The sequence below is a fragment of the Hypanus sabinus genome, chromosome 21 (assembly GCF_030144855.1).
Source record: "Hypanus sabinus isolate sHypSab1 chromosome 21, sHypSab1.hap1, whole genome shotgun sequence".
NCBI lineage: Eukaryota > Metazoa > Chordata > Chondrichthyes > Myliobatiformes > Dasyatidae > Hypanus > Hypanus sabinus.
Genome location: NC_082726.1, coordinates 55008710 through 55022956, shown reverse-complemented (window position 1 = coordinate 55022956; position 14247 = coordinate 55008710). Strand labels below are relative to the sequence as shown.

The 14247-nt window shown below is 46.6% G+C and overlaps 1 protein-coding gene across 4 annotated transcripts in view; it reads right to left on the bottom strand.

The window, feature by feature from the left end:
* Window positions 1-242: 242 nt before the first annotated feature.
* Window positions 243-14247, bottom strand: part of LOC132379059 (AT-rich interactive domain-containing protein 3A-like) — a 244142-nt gene continuing 230137 nt past the window's right edge. For 3 of the 4 annotated variants that reach the window (XM_059946560.1, XM_059946562.1, XM_059946563.1), the window contains 3 exons: window positions 12541-12792; window positions 5677-5766; window positions 243-2732 (listed from right to left, as the gene is read on the bottom strand). In XM_059946560.1, the coding sequence (XP_059802543.1) occupies window positions 2593-2732; window positions 5677-5766; window positions 12541-12792 (482 nt within the window). In that variant the 3' untranslated portion in view covers window positions 243-2592. Of the gene's footprint in view, window positions 2733-5253; window positions 5525-5676; window positions 5767-12540; window positions 12793-14247 lie in introns of those variants that run through there. The other variant, XM_059946561.1, reaches the window with a different exon arrangement.

Sequence of the window (14247 nt, the reverse complement as noted above, 5' to 3'; positions counted from 1 at the left end):
GTAGGTTCTCCGTGTGACTGCGCCACACTGACAGACCTGACCATCTGCCAGACTGCTCACGGTGGACCACCACATCCAGTAATTCCTCCCCGAGCTGGGTATTCCATCCCAACTAGCACCAAATTAAAGCCACGAGATGTGCTGGGATTGTGATGGACGCACGAACAAGGACAACCTTATCAGGTTCTGATTTATGTTCTTCCTCCCACCCTCCCCCCCCTTGACTTGTTGATGAAGGAACCCTGCGTTTTGGTAGCACCTTTCACAACTTCAGGGTGTGTCAAAGCACCTTGCAACCAATCAACTACTTTTGAAGTGCATTAGTGAATCATATAGACATTCAGTCAATATCTATTGGGGCTCTCTCAGCTAGTGGGGGTAGTGGAAGGTAACTCTAACAGGTTTAAGTTCAAGAATAGGGAATCAATTGGTGGAAATTACTGACCAGTCCCTTCCATTGGTCAATCCTATGGACTCCAAACCTGAACCAAGGATGCAATTGGGAGAGGAATTTAATGCGCATTATTAACTGTGTTAGTTACTTTTGATATCTGACTCCAGCCTGGATTGAGATTATTTTCCTTGAGCTGTCTCCCTGCAAAATGTTGCCATGGTGGTCAGTGTTGAGACCCCACCCTGGATCCTCATGAACTCGGACTGTCTAACTCAGGGTCTGCTGCTAGGGATCACGTTACTGCCCCACCCCAAACTGAGATCACTCCAATAGCAGGAATTACTGCAGAATGCAACTTTTTTTTTTAACAATAAGTGCCACATCATGATTAAAATAAGGGAAGTTGGGGAAGTTGGGGGGGGGGGGGTCTCACAACACTTTCACCGTACACACTCCAAGTACATATTTCACCCCTGCATCTCTGACTCCAATACTCACTTGATGGGATATCCCCTACAATTCGATTCAAACATACTCTCTCTCGGCTCATCAAACTTCTCCGCTCCTCTGCACCCCAACCCAGTAAAAATAAACTTTTAAAAAAACACACCGTAACTCCTGCATTAGATCAGCATTAAGTGCACTGGTTCAGATGATTCTGGGCAGATAGGTGCCTGTATCCATGGGGGATCCATAGCTGGCCTGTAGGCCTCACACACTCCTCCTGCCACAAGGAGGGCTAGTCCGGGAAGGGGATGAAGTCTGTCAGCGCTGGTCCTCTTTCTGATCCCTAATGTAGTGGGCACCAAAGGCCTTGATTTCCATGACCCTGTAACGCTAGAAGCTCAGCGGCCATTTTTATGCACAACTAGCTCCCATGACGGTCTGTGTGATGGTGGCCAGATTATCTGTTCGGCTGACCGGGACACGTGTGGGCCAGGGAACCAGGAAGCACCCCGCCCTCCCCCTTCTCATCAGAATAAGGTCCTGGGATCTTCGCTGACCAACTGACAGGGCCTTGGTTGAAAGACTGCACTGTTGATAGAGCAGCCGTCCCTGGGTACCGCACTGGGACGCCCACCTAGACTTTTCTACCGAAGCCTCTGGGGTGGGGCTTGCAGTTATAACTCAGAAGCAAAAGCACCATGCACTGAGCTGCAGTCGGAAGCCGGGGAGCTAGACTGTCCCCGGTAACTGTGGGGCACTGAAGCCCACAGCCCCTCCCCACCCCCAGCCAAGGCACAACACCCTTTAAGAGTTGGTGTTCTTAAACCATCACCCTCAAAGTAACAATCTGCTGGAGGAACTCAGCAGGTTGAGCAGCATCTGTGAGGAGAAAGAAGCTGTCGACGTTTCCGGTCACTGCGGACTCGTCTCCTCCCTTGGACGATGTCCGACCTGCTGAGTTCCTCCAGCAGGTTGCTTGTTGCTCCAGATTCTAGCATTTTCCATCTCTTGTGTCCTCAAGGTGACTCCCATCACAAAGAATATATTATAAGCACACAAAAAACTTGCCGCTACTCACAGTTCTTAAGGAGTTGATCATAGCTAATGAGACTCATTCTCACCTGGGACTGCCTCCTATCTGAATCTGTAGCCAACAAAGGTTAGACTGTCACATTGTGAATCACTCTCATCGCTGGGCTGCATATTTATATAATAATATATTAAAATTCTTGAGTGTGCACGCATTTCCAGTCAGCTGTTACCATTATCAGTTCTTTATTAAGGGGACAGCCTATGTACGTGTGCCACGCTGCACTTACAGCTTCCCACCAGTGCTGGCATTGTGGCCCAACCACAACCTATGGATTCAGGAGCAGAGTGACAAATTGGCACAAGCTGTTCCCATTAGAAAAGCAGGCCGAGGAACTGACAATGGTTTTACAAGTCTGAGGTCAGGAAGTTACATCTGCACACCCAGGTCCAATTAACTCTTGCCCTCTGACCCCGAAGGCAACACCAGGTTTTGACAGCCCCTCCCAGGAGATGGGCAATATATTCTAAAATTAATAGTCTTGTAGGTTCCTTGAGTTGGAAAGATCTGTGCAATCATTTACTGGCTTGGTTTTTCTTTTTTTTTCTCTTTTGTTTTTGCAATTCTCAATTTCTTTCTTAAATTCCCTGCCTTTTTAAGATTTTAGAAAAATACAATCGAGACGAGTCCTTTTCCTGATGCAGCGATTGGGCGCCCGCCCTCAGGGGGAGCCGCTGGTGGAGGGCTCAGCCGAGGCAGGGCCCTTGACGGAGGTAGGACTGGTCGTACTCTGCGAGGCAGGAGTACTACTGCTGGGCCCAGCAATTACGTGGACGGTGGGTCGCTGGGCGAACAGGACTCCTGAAAGAAGAAAGAGTTTGTTTTTAGTCTACCACAATTATGCAAGAAGATTGGACAGTACATGAGAGGAACTGGCCCTCAATCCTTGTGTCAAATTAGGCTAAATCTCTTCTGCCTGAACATGAACCACATCCAAAAGTCAGAAGTAAACTTGTATTACAAACTACGTGTATGTGTTACCATAAACAGCCTTGCGATCCCTGTTCAGGACAATAAAGAAATACAACAGATTTGGTGGGAAATTATACAAAAATAAACTGACAAACAACCAATGAAAACAAACAGTGCAAATAATGAAAAATATAAATTAATATGAGAATATGAGCTACAGAGTCCCTGAAAGTGAGTCTATTCATTGTTGAGTTGAGTGAAGTTATTCATGCTGGTTCAAGATCCTGATGACTGTAGAGTGATAACTTCCTGAATCTGGTGGTGTGGGACCTAAGGCTCCTGTACCTCCTGCCTGATGGTGGCAGTGAGAACAGAGCATGGTCTGGATGGTGGGGGTCCTTGATGATGGAGGCTGCTTGCTTGTGGCAATGCTCCTTGTAGATGTGCTCAATGATGGGGAAGGCTTTGCCTTGATGGAGTGGGCTGTACCCATCACTTTTTGTAGTCTCGTCCACTCCCTGAATATTCCTGTGTCTATCTAACAACTTCTTAAATGCCTCTATTGCATCTACTTCCACCAGTAACCCTGGCAGTCTATTCCAGGCACCCACCACACTCTGTGAAAAAATAATCACTGCACATTTCCTTTAAACGCTAACCCCTCTCACATTAAATGTACTTAACATTTCTACGCTTGGAAAAGAATTCTATCGAAGCCTCTGACTCAGAGATGAGAATGCAATCCTTGGAGACACATGGGGAAGAAAGAACCAGCACAACATCACTCTGGTTAGAGGAGAAATAGAGGTAGAAAGTGGTCACTATAGAGACTGCTTGGGCCGAATGGCCTGTACCCATACCGTTTCTCGGAATCATAAGGGAGTTTTTGAGATCAGTCTGGTTTCTTTCTCTTGAGCCTCCCCACACTGTGTTCCAGGGAGGTTTTCTCACTGATTTGTCTGAAAGTACCAGAGTTAATTCTCACCCTGTAACTGCCTTCATTCAGACAGAGCCCCCAAAGAGTTTCTCTGGGAATAAAATGCATCCTAAAGGAGCTCCCACAGGTTTCCAGAGCTATGAAATTTTCAGGTCTGCCGGGAGCCTCCAGGATTAAAATCCAAGACTCCTGGACCCGGAGCAATAAAAACAAAGTCACAGAGTCATTCTGTATGGAAGCAGGCCCTTCGGCCCAACCGGTCCATGCTAATCAGGATGCTCAACTATACTAGCCCCATTTACCTGTGTTTTACTCATATTGCTTAAAACCCGTCCTATCCCTGTACCTGTCCAATTATCTACTAAATGTAGTTAGTGCACCTGTCCCAACCACTTCCTCTGGCAGCTCATTCCACACACATCCCACCCTTTGTGTAAAAAATTACACATCAGGTTCCTCATAAATTTCTCCCTTCTCACTTCAGAATGATGTCTGAAAAGAGGATGCTGTCCAAGTTGCATGCCATCTTGGACAATGTCTCCCATCCACCCCATAATGTACTGGTTAGGTACAGGAGTACATTCTGACTCATTCCACCGAGATGCAACACTGAGTGCCATAGGAAGTCATTCCTGCCTGTGGCCATCAAACTTTACAACTCCTCCCTCGGATTGTCAGACACCCTGAGCCAATAGGCTGGTCCCGGACTAATTTCCACTTGGCATTATTTACTTATTATTATTTAATTATTTATGGTTTTATATTGCTATATTTCTACACTATTCTTGGTTGGTGCGACTGTAACAAAACCCAATTTCCGTCAGGATCAATAAAGTATGTCTGTCTGTCTGACTGTCTATTTCCTGATTCCCCAGCCTTAGGAAAAAGACTGAGTGCATTCACCCTACCTAAACCCCATTCATAGTTTTATACACTGTATGTTTCAATGTACATGTGACAAATAGAGCTAATCTTATCTTAATATTACTTTGAGCTCTCAGGACTAACTTATGACACACACTTCAAGTATAATATCCTAGCCTGCCCAATCTCATCCTATAACCCATCCCATTGAGTCCAGGTAATATTCTTGAAAATCATTTTAGGCAAAATAAAGCTGCCCTTTATATTTTTAGTTTCTCTTGAACCTGGATCTTCATTGGCTGTCACGGATAGTTTGGAAGAAAGAGACGCCCATTTCATTGACAGTCAAGAATGCTCCAACCAGGAGACAGAGATCCTGCTTCCATTCTGAGACAGCAGAAGATGGAGAATTGCTGGGATGAACACCAATTGTGTCACATCGTAAAAACCTTCCATCCCAACATACAAACTCAAATGTCAGTCTCCCTGCCGCAGCGCTATCCCATAGAAGATTATCAGGAGTGGGAATTTCCCTATATTTATAACAAGTGCTCTGCTCCCTGGATGTGCAATTTAAATAAAAACAGGCATTTTGTTTGGAAATCCAAATTCAGAATCAGAATCAGGTTTAATATCATTGGCATAGGTTGTGAAATACGTTGTTCTTGTGCCAGCAGTACAATGCAATACATAATAATTTAAAAAAACGTGAATTACAGTAGATATATAGTTAAATTAAATAGGCAGTACAAAAATAAAAATAAAAAAGTAGTGAGGTAGTGTTCATGGGTTCAGTGTCCATTCAGAAATCAGATGGCAGAGGGGAAGAAGCTGTTCCTGAATTGGTGAGTGCGCGCCTTCAGGCTCCTGTACCTCCTTCCTGATGATAACAATGAGAACAAGGCATGACCTGGGTGATGAGGGTCCTTAATGATTATTCCTCAGAATAATCAACAATTTATTAATGAACATGCTCATTCTTTCAGCATCAGGAGGCTGTCTGGTTGGGAATAGCAAGAGAAAATGCCTTACCTGTGTAGAGAGTGCCGTTAATCTCAATAGACATGTTAATGCTGCTGATGCCATTTGTTGACAAGTTCAAGGCCAGCTCCTGTCGATCATCTGTAGAGGGAATCATACAGCACATTGCTTAAAGCATGTGGGTGGTGGAGAAGGCACTGGGTATGACTGCCTTCATAAACCCAGGCACTGACTACAGAGTGTGGATGTCACGATGCGCTTGTGTAAAACAACTCCTTTCTCACCCCCACTTCCCTTCCACCTCTCCCCTTTATGCTCGCCACGTCGCCTCCTCTCCACTCTCAGTCCTTGGTCAGGGTTTTCACCCAAAAACCCAACAATTCCTTTCCTTCCACAGACTCTGCTCGGCCTGCTGAGTTCCTCCAGCAGACCGTTTAACAGCACAAAAACATTCCCGGCAGCCCAGCACCCACTATCGACCAGTCCCTCACAGCAATCCAGTGACAGGCCTCATTTTTGCCATTTTCACCGCAGTCCCATCTACTGCTCCCGGATTCTACCCACCGGGCTCAGCTTCGAGCAGTAACGGCCCCACGCACTGGGACATGGGAGGAAGCTGGAGCGCCTGGAGGAAATCAGGGGACTCACTTGGAACTGGAGCATGTTGGGGAACCCGTGAGGTCACAGGGATATCGTGCAAACTCTACACGCGAAGCAGCTCACGGAGCAATGCCATTCCCCGCTGATATTCCTTCGCCCCTCGTCAATTCCCCGGCCACCTCCATCAGGGAGCAAGGCGAGCGTGCAACGTTCTCACTGGCAGCAGTGGAGGTCAGGATCGCGGCTCTGCAGTTACACACCCCAGCACCTTGACCCTTGACCTTTAGCACAGGAAGGAGAGCAGCAAGTCCTGGATTGGGCAGCACGGTAATGCATTGGTTGGGGCAACGCCATTACGGCACAGCGATCCCAGTTCAATTCCTCCACTGCCTGTAAGGAGTTCGTACTTTCTCCCCCTGACCACACGGGTCCCCTCCAGGTGCTCCCTTTTTCTCCCGCATTCCAAAGACGTACCGGTTTAGGTTAATTGGTTACATGTGTAATTGGGCGGCGTGGGCTCGTTAGACTGGAAAGGCCTGTTACTGTGCTTATCAATCAATCAATTATTCGATCAATAGGAAAAAACGAAACCACCACCTCCAGGTGCCTCCACTGTCACTGGGTCTAAATGCTGGAACCCCCTCCCCGATGGGGCTGTGGGACCGCCTTCACCAGAAGGACTGCAGCGGTAAAAGAACGAAGCTCGCCACCACAGGCTCAGTGGCAATCAGGATTGGGTAATAAATGCTGGTCTTGGCAGTGACATCCTATAAAGATGCTACTGAGCACGTAACCCCTGACCCCTCCTCCACAGAGTGGCTACCCAAGTGACAGTTTGGTGCTTCCCAGACCAACAATTTTGCTGCCAACACTGAGGGCACAGTGATGAGGTTTAGACTGATGATCGAACTCAACCGTTCTTCACATCAAAGACCTTGCTGGGCAGCTCATCGCTGGCAGTCTAGGACAGTGATACATAACAAAGGCAAGGAGCAGAAGTCAAGTCAGGTCTGCCCCGTGTGATATACAAAAACGACACGGACGGTCAGGTCAGGAGTCTACCATCACTGCAAGACTTGTATGTATCCAGGGCAAAGAAGCAGAGAGAAAAATCATTGAGGACACTACCCACCTGCAAATGGACTTCTGCAAAAGCCCCCTTCGGGAAAGTATTATAGGGTTATTAAAACAAAGACTTCACACCATTTTAAAAGTTTCTTTTTAATCTGATCAAACATTCTAGTTAGCCCCCCAACACCTCCTTCTATCTGTTACCCCCCCTCCCACACACACTGCACTGTAAACAGTTTAAACCACTTTTTATAAAACTGCTTACATTGTAAATAAATGCTGGAATTTACATATTTATACACTTTATTCAAATCTGTAATTTAACCTCAAAGTTTATGAGGTTTATTTTTATATATATATAATACTTTGTTCTTTATAATAACTGAATGTTGTTGCTTTTTGTTGCACGTCGTGCCCTGACCATGACAGGACAGCAAATTCCTAAAACATGTAAATATAGATGGTGAATAGAGTTGATCCTTAATCCTGTGTACAGACTCTGGGTCCATTATTACCCAGGCACATGTACAGACATACAAATGTTAGGCACACAGCCCACACTCACTTCCAGTCACTGTGATCAGCTGCTCACTAATCCAGAGAAGCTTGTACTGCAAGTACGGGCACCAGCCTTGCCCTATCAGAGCTAGCCTCGCCCTGTACAGAGCACAGGCTAAACTGCAGATGTGAGAGTGAAGGAACACTGGGGTGGCAGAGTGGTGCAACGTTCAGAACCGTTGTCTCACAGTGTTGGAGACCCTGGTTCAACCCTGACCTTGGGTCCTGTCTGTGATGAGTTTTCACGTAACCCTTGTGACCGCCAGGTGCTCTGGAGTCCTCCGACATTTCAAAGACATGGGTAGGGTAATTGGCTACCGTAAATAACCCCCAATGTGTAGGTTAGTGGTAGAATTTGGGGGGGGAGGGGGGTGAAGTTGATAAGAATGTGAAGAGATTAGTGTAAACTGGAGTTGAGATGAAGGACTCTATCTGTCTATGTCTCTGTTTCCATGTGCAGGCAGGACTATTTTCAATTACCTGCACCTCACAAACACTCCACAGGGTGGCACTAAAGCTTCGCCAGGATTTGAACAACCTCACCGACTTGCACACAATCTTGCTGCCCCTGGTTACATCACAACAATGACTCCCCTTTCACAGAGCTTTTAAACAAAACAACAGGTCCCGAGGCACTTTTGGTGGGAGTGCCTGCCAACAGTTTAGAGGTGCTTGGCGATAGCTTTTAAGGATGAATTTAACAGAAGGAAGAGGGAATTTCTGGGGCTTAGGGTCTAGATTGGTGAAGGGAGAACTTATGCAGTGAGTGGTACAGCCATGTGGAGAGCAGAACAGAGGGATCTGGGAATACAGATCCATAATTCCTTGAAGTTATAGATCATAAAGAGAGTTGGCACACTGGCCTTCATAAATCGAGAGTATTGAGTACAGGAGTTGGGATGTTATGTTGAAGTTGTGTAAGACACTGGTGAGGCCACATTTGGAGTATTGTGTGCTATACTGGTCATCTACCTACAGGGACACATCAATAAGACTGAAAAAGCACAGAAAAAAATTACAAGGATGTTGCTGTGACTTGAGGAACTAAGTCATAGGAAAAGGGTGAACAGGACAATTCCCCAGACTGTTGGAGAATGGGGGCAGATTTGATAGAGGTATACAAAATTATAGATAAGGAAAACCCAAGCATGCTTTTTCCATTGAGGTTGGGTGAGACAACAACTACGGGTCAGATGTTCTGGGTGAAAGGTGAAATATTTAAGGGGAACCTGCGGGGGAACTTCTTCATTCAAACAGTGGTGCGAGCGTGGAACAAGCTGCCAGCAGAAGTGTTGGAAACGGGTTGATTGCAACATTTAAGTTGGGTAAGTACAGTATGTGGATGGGAGGGGTATGGAGGGCTACGGTCCAGGTGTAGGTCGATAGGATCAGGCAGGGTAACAGTTTGGCAGGGTCTGGATGTATGAGAGGGGCTTGGTTCTGGGACTGCAGTCCTCTATGACTCTATGGCACGGCTGGTGTGACGGATCAGAGTCTGGAACTGATAAGTGCACACGTTCTCTCTGTGACTGTGTGGCTTACCCTGGGTGCCCTGGTTTTCTCCTCAGCCCAAAGACGTATGCTAGTAGGCTAACTGGCCACCGTCAATGGGATTAACGTGGGATCCATGTAAATGGGCGTCTCTCCACAATTTAGCATGGAACCAGGTCTTCTGTCTGGTATTTGAAGGTCGGCATGGGAAATGATGGGCTGAAGGGCCTGTTTCTGTACTGTGTGACTCTATACCATCCATGACCCGTTTGTGTTGTAAATTAGTCCTGGGATCTCATAAAATAATATAATTTGAAACACGTACATTGAAACCTACATGAAATGCCTCATTTGCATCGATTAACATAGTTTGTGGATGTGCTGGGGCAGCCCACAAGTATCAGCACCAAGACAGCATTCCCACAATTTACTAATCCTAACCCGTACATCTTCGGAATATGGGAGGAAATTGGAGCACCCAGAAGAAATCCATATTCACAGGGAGAACATACAAGCAATGGTGGGAATCGAACTTCGATCAGTGATCACTGGCACCTTAAGGGTACTGCTAACTGCTACCGCACCGCCTGTCTTAATCCCACTTGAAGAGCTGAACGAGCCTCAGACAGGCAGAGCAGCACTCCCACAGAGCTGCAACCAGGGGCTTGTACTGACATAGGATTACCTGGTCTTCTTCGTGGATGCACTTTGAATCTATTTGCATCTCTGATAATCTTAGAGGAAGTGAGTGCCGTCTGGCCTACATTCTGTGGCTAGGCTGGCATCTGAAGCTACCGGGTTGTCAGGGGACCTAAGGTCAGTAACCAAGCCTGGTCAAATCCTCAAACCGGGGCATGTAATCCAAAGTAGCATGTGATTCTGCTTTACAGTGTACAGCAGGGCTACAGGGCAGATTGCTTTATGGCACTCAAGGTGCTGTGTAAGTTAGTTGTTCAATGGGGAATAAGAGCTTGTATTATTGTTGGCTGTAGTCCAAGGGTTTAGCTTTTATTGCGTTGTTACAGCAATAACTCTGTAGGCTTTTATCACTCGGATACTGCAAGCTCATGGCACGGGCAGAGTTTCACGTGGAGATGTCCAAGGTCGGGACCTTCATCGGTTGCATGGGTCAGAGTTTCAGAGTGCCTCCGAGGTGCAATATTGTCTTTGTCTTCCTATTTCAGTATAAACTCCTGATATCTGTTCTTTTGTGGCTCTGCAGGAATGCTTTGCTGCCACACCACCCATCTTATTCCCACTGTCTTCACCTTTCACCCTTAACCTATGGCCTCTTCTTCCAGTCCTGCCCAGACTCAGTGGAAAAAGCCTACTTGCGCATATTGGCCCATATTCATTGTGATTGATACAGCCCTCAATGCTCTGACAGAATTTACAGCAACACACAAAAAACGCTGGAGGAACTCAACATTGGTGGAGGAGAATAAGCAGCTGATATTGCAAGATATTAAGTCTGGGCATCCTGCAACCTCTTGGCCTGAACATTGATTTCTCTAGTGTCTGGTAATTTGTCCCCTACACCTCCCCTCGTTTTCCATTCTCGTTTCTGTCTCACCCCTTTTCTTCTCATCTTACTTTGGGGTTCCCTTCTCCCACACTCCACTGTCCTCTCCTATTAGATTCTTTCTTCTTCAGCCCTTTACTTCTTCCACCAATCACTTTCCAGCTTCTCACTTCGCCTCCCTCCCCCACCCATCTATCTTCCCCCTCACCCTCCCTGAACACATTCCCCTCCCTGCCACCTTCATATTCTGGCATCTGCCTCGTTCCTTTTCAATTCCGATGAAGGATCTTGGCCCAAAACATTGACTATTTATTCCTCTGCCCAGATGCTGCCTGATCTGCTGAGTTCCTCCAGCACTGTGTGTGTGTTGCTCAAGCCATTCCAGCTGATGCAGAATCTCCTGTGTTTAACATTTCACGTGTCCAAATCTAAGTCATCTGCTTTTTATTTGCTCACCCAGTCAAGACAGTGAGATGAGAGACAGCAGACGCTGGAATCTGCTGGAGGAGCTCAGCAGGTCAAGCAGCATCCTTGGTGTGAGGAATTAGAACACAGAAAAAGCAAATTCGTTCACCATCTCTGTGCCTGCCATTATTTTATACACCTCTTCATGCTTCTGCACTCCAAAGAATAAAGTCCACGCTGCACCGGAGGCGGTGTAATGTGGCGTCCATGCTCGGTTGAGGGCTGGCCTCTCCCATCGATCAGTGACAAGCTGGATTGCATGTCTGTGCGTGTTTGTCTGCGGACTGCTGGGAACTGCACCATCAATTTGCGGGGCCTGTCACTCAGGGACTAGGGCTATGTATAGTTTTTTTTTCACGTCAATATATTTTTTTTACTCGCTTTTTGAATGTGCTGTGTATGCTTTGTACCTTGGTCCCAGAGGAACGCTGTTTGGTTTGGTTATATTCACATATGGTTGAATGATAATTAAACTTGAATTTGATTTGATTTGCTACTGTTCTATATTCTTTGTTCGAACCAACTGCAGATACTGGAATCTTTCCAACAGCCAACCAGCAGGTCATGCAGCATCCGTTAGGGTGAGGAACTGTCGATATTTCAGGTCCTGATGCAGCATTTCGACTTGAAACGTCAACAGTTCCTTTTCCCCCCAACAGACGCTGCTCGACCCACCGAGTTCCTGCAGCAGACTGTCTGTTGCAACTTGTCCAGGCTGCCACGGACAGGACCAAGGAGCTGACATACCCCGTACCCTGGGGAGGGGTGAAAGATTACGTCTTTGGACTGTGGGAGGAAACCAGAGCGCCTGGAAGAAACCCATGCAGTCATGGGGGAACCTACAAACCCCTTACAATGGATCCAGAGTCTGTACACAGGATTAAGGATCAACTCTATTCACCATCTATATTAAAAAAGATTAGCTTCATTTGCCACACATTGACCGAAACATGTGTATAGTGAAAGGTGTAATTTGTGTCAGTCCAAAGATTATGCTTGGCAGTCTGCAAGTGACACAACCCAGTAACCCTTACCCTTACGTCTTTGGACTGTGAGAGGAAACCAGAGCGCTTGGAAGAAACCCACGCAGTCATGGGGGAACCTACAAACCCCTTACAGACACTAGCATGGTTTGAACCCAGGTCACTTGCTCTGTAGAGCAATATGCTACCCCGGGTTGCCCAACGAGCCTGAAGTAGGGGTCTCACCTTTCCCGTTGATTTTGATGCTCATGGGCATGTGGGTTGCCATGGCGAACAGGTTCTGCTGCAGGGCCTGCTGCATCAGGCGCTGCTGCTCCTCTGAGTACCGTGCCAGCTTCTTCTCCGGGGGCTCCCCGCTCTCCAGCTTCTCCCTCAGCTGCTCCAGGGTGATGGCCTGTGCGGCGGAATGGTGGCCTCCCAGAGCCAACGGGATGTGGACGCGGCTCGGGGTGAGGGAGCAGGTAGCTGTGGCATCCTCTGGATAGGGAGGGGAGGGAGATAGAAAAGAGGAGCATGTCAAATCAGGCCCGCATAGTTCCTGAGAATGGCTAGCCTCAATTACAGAGCACACGTGATTGGCTATTTCCATTAAAGAGCTCACGTGATTGGCTTTTCTCTATTAGAGGGCTCACAAGATTGGCTTTATTCCCATTACAGAAATCACGTGATTGGTCATCTTCCGTTATAGGTCTAACGTGATTGGCTTTCCCCATTACAGCGCTCATGTGATCCGCCATCCTCCATGACATGGCTCACATGATTGGCTATTTCCCATTACAGCTCTCATGTGATTGGTATTATAGAGCTCATGTGTGGCTATTCTCTATTACAGTATTCAAGTGATTGGTTATTCTTCAATAAGGAGCTTATGTGATTGGTTAGCCTTCATCAAAAATCTCTCATGATTGTTTACAGAACTCAAGTGTTTGGATATCCTCCATAACACAGCTCATGTGATAGGCCACTTCCTTACACAGTTCACATATTATAGGCAGCCCTTTAACAAACTGTTTGTGTTTGCCATTTCCCATAAACAGCTGACATGATCGACCATACTCCTTTTACAGATCAAGTACTACAGATGACTCTCTAACTCATTGTTCACACGATTGGCTACCCACCATTGTTCAGCTCATGTGATTGGCTAGCCTTCAGTACACAGTTCATGTGATTGGCTATTATCCAATAGACAGCTTGTGTGATTGGTTGCATTCTCTTCCGCACCTAACCTGATAGGCCACAGACACTGGCCAGTGGGCAGCACTGTTACTCCACAGACAGATGACCAAAAGCTTTCTCCAGAGAGATGAGCCCCAAACAATGGAAGACTTTGTGGGGAGGAGGTGCCTTCCCATGTATCCTCTCCCATCCCAGAAACCAGGCCTAGGATGGATCTAATTCTGAAGAATATTATAATACTGAAAACTCTGGAAATAAATTGCCCTACTCAGTAGCAAGTGACTAGCTCTTGTAAACATGGATTTTATTCAGATTGGTTCTTTTGCACTGATGTCCTGTTTTGCACAGGCTTTTTCTTCATTGTCTGGTCATATTTATATATCATCTATGTACTGTGTGTTGTCTGAACCTACATACCTGTGGTATGGCTGCAAGCGAGTTGCACCTGTAGTGCATTGCATTTGTGCACTTGGCAGTAAACTTGACAATGGGCACCTGTGCCTACTCTAGGTGAAGAGTAGCACTAACTACTGTGTTTGGCTGTGAGAGACCTCACAAAATGCTGACTTTGTCAATGAGATACGTTGTGGAGCATTCCTCACAGACATGACTTCCAGCAAAAATCTGTCTCCATCTTGTGTGAAGTGTGAAGTGTGATCTTAACCAATGGGTCCACTACAGTACTGACCCCAGTTAGACTGGTGCTAAAAATTACACGGCTATCTTAATAAAGTTCTCACTGGGAATTAACTA